General features: G+C 55.9%; 1 protein-coding gene across 2 annotated transcripts in view; it reads left to right on the top strand.

Moving 5' to 3' along the window:
* The first annotated feature begins 1,127 nt into the window (after nucleotides 1–1,127).
* The window catches only part of DGKZ (diacylglycerol kinase zeta), a 48,582-nt gene continuing 41,801 nt past the window's right edge, over nucleotides 1,128–7,908 (top strand). Inside the window, exon 1 of one of the 2 annotated variants that reach the window (XM_015114388.3) lies at nucleotides 1,128–1,691. In XM_015114388.3, the coding sequence (XP_014969874.1) occupies nucleotides 1,480–1,691 (212 nt within the window). In that variant the 5' untranslated portion in view covers nucleotides 1,128–1,479. The remainder of the gene's footprint in view (nucleotides 1,692–7,908) is intronic. The other variant, XM_015114387.3, reaches the window with a different exon arrangement.

The raw sequence follows: 7,908 nt of genomic DNA, 5'->3' as shown, positions 1-7,908 counted from the left end.
CCTGGAAGAGGAGGCTTTTAAGCAAAGCCTCAGAATTTGAAGTACATCAATAGGAGATTTCAGACAGAGGGGACAACCTAAATGATACTGTACAGGCCTGATGCAAATTCCCAGAATAAGGAGCATAAATGAGTGGGAGAAAACGGACAAGACTGGGCTGCAGGATGGGGGAAGATCAAGGCAGGCCTTGAGTGCCAGGCTAAAGTACAGGCATGAGGAAGCTATGAAATACCACGGGAGAAGAGTAGATGCTATGGCCAGAAAGATGAGTCTGGTGCCATGAAGAGGAGGTGTTCCATCAGAGAAGTTCACCAGGGCCTCACTGTAATCCAGATGGAGGGTTCACCTGACCAACACTGCAAGGACAAGAGGAGGTGAGGCAAGGAGGAACCATAGGATTTGGAGGGAAAGAAGACGGGGAGTCCAAGATGGACCCCAGGGAGAACTCCAGTCTTTCCTTTTGGAGTTGGCTTCTCCCCTATCTCATCAGCCTCTCCTGACCCGCAGGTTGATTAAATCAGGGAGACCCTGGCCCTGAAGCCTCAGTAATTCAGGTCCTAGCAGGCCTCCCTGCCTTGAGGAGACACCACCCCCATCTGGGGCCCTCTCCAGGCACGGTCCAGAAGAGCTCTAGGTCTGAAGGTAGTGTTACCCACCATCGGGTCCATTCCCAAATTCAAGGTATCCCTGGCTATGTTCCCTCTCCTGTGCCCCTTCCCTAAACCCAGCTGGGTCTAAATTCCGGTGGCGCCGACGGGGTTAATGTTGGCTCCTGTCACCGCCTCTGCACGCCCCCGCTCCAAACCTGCCAGCTGCAGCGGCGAATGCCGAAGCCGAAAGCGAGGGACCAGGCAGCCGTGGGGGTGGAGGGGACACATCGCAGCAGCTGAGTGACAGGCAGCGGGGTGATGATTGGCAGCTGCCGAGCGGCCTGGACTGGGACCGGGACGCGGGCGCAGAGGTGGCCCCAGGAGGCCCCCATACTCAGGGTCTTGCGCCCTGAGCTAGGTTCGTGCCCGCAGTGGGCTGGGCCGGGCTCGCTCCCTCCGTGCCCTGAGCGGGCGGGCTGGGCGGGGCGGCGCCCTCCCCCCCGGACCCCAACGGCTGGCGAGTGTCTCTAAGGTGACACTCGGGTGCGCGGCAGCAGCGGCGGTTGCAGGAGCTTGCTCTCCGCCCGGGCTCCGGCTCCGCTCCAGCCGTCCGGGGGACCCCGCCGTGCGCAGAGCGCAGGACCCCGACTCCAGCCGGGAACCCCCGCCCCCCGGGGACGCAAGAAGACCCCGGCCGGCCTCTCCCAGGCGCAGCGCCCAGCATCTCGCGGCTCCTGTCGTCTAAGCGTCGGCGTCGCTAGGGACCTACAGAACCCGGCGCTCCCCTCCCTCCCCGCCTCGCGCCCCCGGCCCGAGAAGACCAGAGACTCGAACTTGAGCGGGGTGCCCCGAAAGGCCGCGGGAGCCGCAGGCGGAAGGCGGCCGCACGATGGCCGAGGGGCCGGGCGGCGGAGGGCAGCGCGGGGATTGGGCTGGCGGCGGCCGGGCAGCCGAGGAGGAGGTGGTGCGGCGGCGATGCCGGCGCGGGGAGGAGGCCCAGGTCGCGCAGCCCTGGCCCGAGGGTCCCCGGGCCACGGCCGCTGGGCCCCCGGTGGAGGAGCGGTTCCGACAGCTGCACCTACGAAAGCAGGTGTCTTACAGGTAAGGAGGACGCGGGCAGAGGGGAGCGCGGCGCTTGGGACCACCCCTCTTGCAGGCGTCATTGCACAAGCGTTTATTGTGCGCCCGCCGCCTGCCTGGCGCTGGGAGTTTAGAGATGACTGCCGAGGGATCTCTGTCTTTCGTGTACAGTGGGAAGGAGGCAGCTTCTGAGACTCCTTCTCTGCCTGAACCGTGAAAGCCCTATTCATCCACTATGCAGTGGCTGAGGGAACTGTGTACCAGGCGCTGAGGAGAGGAAATAGCCAAGACATTGTTCTTAACAAACCTCTATCTGCTGGGGAGAACCAGGAGATGCCCCCTGACCCTTCTGGGGGAAAGAGGAACCCCCTCTTCATTCAACAGGTCTACCCTGAGCTTTCCCGTGGGCTAAGTCTGTGCTAGGCACGGGCTTGTGGAAGTGACTGAGAGGCTCCCTGACACCACGGTGGAGACCCTGCTGCCCAGAGATGGGGAACAGAATTCCCTCCTGAACCCCCGTGCCCCAGCAGGCCCTGGTTGGCAACCTCTAGGGGCAGAGGGAACCTCCCCACCCCCACCCAACATCTTAATTCAGCTGTCTTCTGCCAGTGTCAGAATCTCTTGGCCTGCCGCCTCTGCCCAGAGGGTCCTGGAGGAGCCAGCCGGAGGGGGCCCCAGAGGTCATTTTGATGACCTGGGGTAGGACGTTAATGAGGGAGGACTGCCCCTCAGAGCAAGGGTGGGAAAGGTACACAGAGGGTGAGCTGGGACAGCCCAGTACACACCTTACCTTCCTCTTCCTCTCCCAAACCACAACCTCAACTTGGACTTGCTGCCCCTCTCAAGCCCTTGGCCCAGAGTGATCGCCCCTGAAGAGTCTAGCAGGGCCACTGGGGCAGATGCAGTCCTTAGAGCCTGGTTGGAGAAGACAAGCTCCCTGTCCGCTTACAACCATGGGGCGTTTGGGATATGTCTGAGGCTGCCCTGGTTCTCCCAGTGGCTTCTGGGAAGACGTTTCATTAAACTCGCCCAGCGCTGGGAGCTTGAAAGGTCCCAGTATTCCTAATGGCTCTGGGGCCATCAGGGCCGCATCACTTGGGGGAGGAAGGGACAGTAGGGGAGGGGACTTTCCAAGAAGTGAGATGCTCAGAGCAAACGGGAAGCAGGCTAGGGTCCCATGGGCCCTACCTCCACCTTTCAGGGTGTACTAGAAATCGTGGGTACATGGGGCTCCATTACCAAGTTCTTCCAGAGCTCCACGCCCAGGGAGTGCATCATCCATCCCATGCCTCTGGCTGTAGATATGAATGGCCCCTGGGGCAGGAGGAAGTGCAGAGGGCCTCACAGGGGATGCAGCAAAGAATGAAGACTTCTGGGATAAATGTCAGCCTGGGAGTCAGAAGACCTGGTTTCTACTCTTGATTCTGCCAGAGACTTGTGTGTCCTTGAGCTGGACAATATTTCTCTCTGGGTGTCAGTTCTTTACTTTTAACATAAGGGGATGACCCCGAGGTTTGCCTTAGCTGTGGGTCAGAGACAAATCACAAATGGAGGCTAGGCGCAGTGGCTCACACCTGTAATCCCAGCACTTTGGGAGGCCGAGGCAGGAGGATCACTTGAGGTCATGAGTTCAAGACCAGCCTGGCCAACATGGTGAAACCCCTTCTCTACTAAATATATAAAAATTAACCAGGCGTGGTGGCAGGCGCCTGTAATCCCAGCTACTCAGGAGCCTAAAGAAGGAGAATCGCTTGAACCTGGGAGGCAGAGGTTGCAGCGAGCCAAGATCGTGCCACTGCACTCTAGCCTGGTGACAGAGGGTGACTCCATCAAAAAAAAAAAAAAAAAAAAAAAAAAAAAAGGTCGGGCGCAGTGGCTCACACCTGTAATCCCAGCACTTTGGGAGGCCAAGGAGGGCGGATCACCTGAGGTCAGCAGTTCAAGACCAGCCTGACCAACATGGAGAAACCCATCTCTACTAAAAACACACAAAAAAATTAGCCGGGCGTGGTGGCGCGTGCCTGTAATCCCAGCTACTCAGGAGGCTGAGGCAGAAGAATTGCTTGAACCCAGGAGGCAGAGGTTGCAGTGAGCCAAGACTGTGCCACTGCACTCCAACCTGAGCAACAGAGCAAGACTCTGTCTCAAAAAAAAAAAAAAAAAAACACAAATGCAGGCCAGAGTGGAGTAGAGACTTAGAGGGCAGGGAGCAAAGAATAATTGAATAATTAAAGGGCTGACATAGAAAATGTTGCACACGTGCTCACACACACACACACGCACACAGTGGCAAGGGCTGGGATCCCCCGGGGTGGCCCCAGAATGGAGGCCCTGCCACAGCCCAAAAAACTTGGGGCCTGTAATCACCAAGGATGCCAGGTAATCCCACTGAGGTCCCCCCAACCCCTGCCTCCAGGTTACCTGTGTGAGGGCGGCAGAAAACGACACCAGGGTGGACTCCACTGTCACCCTTGGACAGATGAGAGGGATAGGGCATCTGCTCACTCCCCAGGGTTAGTCTAGGAACCCATTCTCGGTCTCAGAGCTGGACAAGGCATCGAGGCAAGGAGAGCCCCTAGGTAAAGGACAGACAGACAAGCTGGGAAAGAGCCAGCAGCTCTTCCAGGCCCAGGGGACCCCAGGGGAACAAACCGTGCTCTCCGGCTAAGCCCTCTCTTGTGGCTGCTGTCCTGGGTGGCGTGTGGCCGCCTAGTGGGGGGACTGGGGGACCGGGGGCTGGCAGGAGCTCAGGCCCATGGTGGCCCTTTTTACATCCTCCACGTGCCACAGTTCCGTGCCGCTCTGGCTGGCAGCTAACCCTCCCACCCTGCTGTGCGGAGTTGCTAAGAAAAGCACTTGAAAGCCCTTCCCAGAGCGAAAAGGCTTTTAGACAGAAATGCGGGGGCAAAAAAATCTGAAGGTGGGGAGTGGAAGCGGAAGCGGGCTGAAGGCCTGGCTGCTTCTGACGTAAGTGAGGACGGGGGCTTTGGCAGGACACTAGAAACTTCGAGGGGTGTGGGGGTTTCTCAGAAATAGGTTTCCTTCGCCTCCCAGTGCCAGCATGGGCTGGCAGCAACCCTGGCAGCTTCTTTAGATGGATGGAGAGATGGTGGGTGTGCACCAGCAGAAACTCAGACACCTGGAAAGGCAGGGGAGAAGGGCAAGAAGGCAGGAAAGTAGGCAAGAGAAGAACTTGAATGGGGTAGGCCCTTGTTTGGTTTAAATGGGTCCTGGTTTCCAATAAGTCATAAAAGGGCAGGACAGGTCCAGGCACGGTGACTCATGCCTGTAATCCCAGCACTTTCAGAGGCCAAGGCAGGAGGCTCGCTTGAGCCCAGGGATTTGGGACCAGCCTGAGTGACATAGTGAGACTCTGTCTCAAAAAAAAAAAGAAAGAAAAAAAAAATTTTTTTTTCCCTGTAGAGACAGGGTCTCACTTTGTCACCCATGCTGGAATGCACTATCATGATCATGGCTCACTGCAGCCTTGACTCAGGTGATCCTCCCACCTCAGCCTTCTGAATAGTTGGGACTACAGGCACACACTACCATGCCTGGGATAATTTTTGGTTTTTTTTTTTTTGAGACGGAGTCTTGCTCTGTCACCCAGGCTGGAGTGCAGTGGCCGGATCTCAGCTCACTGCAAGCTCCGCCTCCCGGGTTTACGCCATTCTCCTGCCTCAGCCTCCCGAGTAGCTGGGACTACAGGCGCCCGCCACCGCGCCCGGCTAGTTTTTTGTATTTTTAGTAGAGATGGGGTTTCACCGTGTTAGCCAGGATGGTCTCAATCTCCTGACCTCGTGATCCGCCCGCCTCGGCCTCCCAAAGTGCTGGGATTACAGGCTTGAGCCACCGCGCCCGGCCAATTTTTGGTATTTTTTATAGGGATGGGGTTTCGCCATGTTGCCAGGCTGGTCTCAAACTCCTGGGCTGAAGCAGTCGCCCACCTTGGCCTCCCAATGTGCTGGGATCACAAGCGTGACCCACTGCTCCTGGCCTCTACAGATTTTGTTAAAATTAGCTGGGCGTGGTTGCACGAGTCTGTAGTCCTAGCTACTCAGAATGTTGAGGTGGGAGGATTGCTTAAGCACAAGAATTCGAGGCTGCAGTGAGCCACGATTGCGCCACTGCACTAGAGGCTGGGAGATAGAGTGAGATCCTGTCTCTAAAAAAAGCGGGGGGCAGGGCAGTAGCGCCTGACATCTTGCATCTCCATCTGGAGGGAAAGAAAAATAACTCTCATCCTAAATGATCAGGGTTGGGCTCAATATACCATGGGAGAGCGGGTTCCAGCTAGGTAAAGCCAGAGTGGGGCAAGGGATACAGGGCTTGGTCTAAAAGGATCAGTTCAGAGATGCAGGATTTGCAACTCCAGAGTTAAGCTCAGTGGTTTCCAAACTGGATCACCTGGGGTCTCTTTTAAAATGGGTTCTTTTTTTTTTTTTTTTTTTTTTGAGATGGAGTCTTGCTCTGTTGCCCAGGCTGAAGTGCAATGGTGTGATCTTGGCTCACTGCAACTGCCGCCTCCTGGGTTCAAACAATTCTCCTGCCTCAGCCTGCCAAGTAGCTGGGACTACAGGCTCCTGTAACCACACGGGGCTAATTTTTGTATTTTTAGTAGAGACGGGGTTTTGCCATGTTGGCCAGGCTGTTCTCAAACTCCTGACCTCAGGTGATGCATCCGCCTCAGCCTCCTAAAGTGCTGGAATTACAGGCATGAGCCACTGCGCCCAGCCTTAAAATGGATTCTTTCTTTTTTTTTTTTTTGAGACGGAGTCTCGCTCTGTCGCCCAGGCTGGAGCGCAATGGCCGGATCTCAGCTCACTGCAAGCTCCGCCCCCTGGGTTTATGCCATTCTCCTGCCTCAGCCTCCCGAGTAGCTGGTACTACAGGCGCCCGCCACCTCGCCTGGCTAGTTTTTTGTATTTTTTCTTTTTTTAGTAGAGACGGGGTTTCATCGTGTTAGCCAGGATGGTCTCGATCTCTTGACCTCGTGATCCGCCCGTCTCGGCCTCCCAAAGTGCTGGGATTACAGGCTTGAGCCACCACGTCCGGCCTAAAACAGATACTTAAGCCCTCTCCCTAGAGGCCTTGCTGCACGTGTATAGGGTTGGGCCTGGATGTCTTCACGCTAAAAACCTCTCCCAGGTAATTTTGACAGTGGAGCAGGTTTGGAAACCACTGGTTTTGCCTGTGAAGAAGCCGAAGGAAAAAGAGAAAGGGCCAGGGCAGGAAACAAACAAACAAAAAAAAAAAAAAAAAGAAAAGAAGGGAGGGGGTGTCCAATGTGAGATGACTCACTGGGATGTGGCTGGCGGAGGGCTTCCCTGTGCTGAGCTCTGTTTTGGCTGCAGAAGGGCCTCCAAGAAGAACCAGTGCCTGTACTTAGTGTCCTGGGTGTGGGCCAAGCTCTGCCTGAGATGGAAATATGGGAAACAGTCCCTTCCCTTAACAAAAGTATGATCCCCCATGCAGGGTGAGTATTGACACTTCAGGCTTTGCAGGGTACTTGACTCTGCCATTGTGGTGCAAAAGCAGTCATAGACAACTGTGTGAGTGAGTAAGTGGCCAGGGTTCTGCTAACACTTTATTCATAGACACTGAACTTCACATTTCATAGAATTTCAGCAACACAATACCATTCTTTTGCTTTTTCCCACTCATTTAAAAATGTAAAAAGCATTATTGCCGGGCGTGGTGGCTCCCGCCTGTAATCTCAGCACTTTGGGAGGCCGAGGCAGGTGGATCACCTAGCTCAAGAGTTCGGGACCAGCCTGGCTTAAATCCCGCTTCTACTAAAAATACAAAAATTAGCCGGGCATGATGGTGGGCGCCTGTTATCCCAGATACTTGGGAGGCTGAGGCAGGAGAATTGCTTGAACCCGGTAGGCGGAGGTGGCAGTGAGCCGAGATCACGCCACCACACTCCAGCCCGGGCAATAGAGCGAGACTCCATCTCAAAAAAAAAAAAGCATTCTCGGCTCCTGGGCCCTCCAAAAACAAGCAGCAGGTTGGATGTGGCCTCGATCCAGTAGATGGGACAGGACAAACTCATGGGAAACCAGAGCTGAGGCATCGGAATGAACCTGAGCATGGCAACGGGGAGGGGGGACTCCATGGCACACGCATCCCACCGAGAGAGGGCATGCAATGCCCGTGCATACAGGCTTCTGGGTCAGAGAGACCTGGGTTCAAATTCCAGCCCTGCCCTTTCCTAGTTGGGTAAGAGGCTTTCACT

Source organism: Macaca mulatta, chromosome 14 (assembly GCF_049350105.2).
Source record: "Macaca mulatta isolate MMU2019108-1 chromosome 14, T2T-MMU8v2.0, whole genome shotgun sequence".
Lineage (NCBI taxonomy): Eukaryota > Metazoa > Chordata > Mammalia > Primates > Cercopithecidae > Macaca > Macaca mulatta.
Note: the sequence above shows the minus strand (reverse complement) of the source record. Positions and strands in the feature narration are given on the sequence as shown.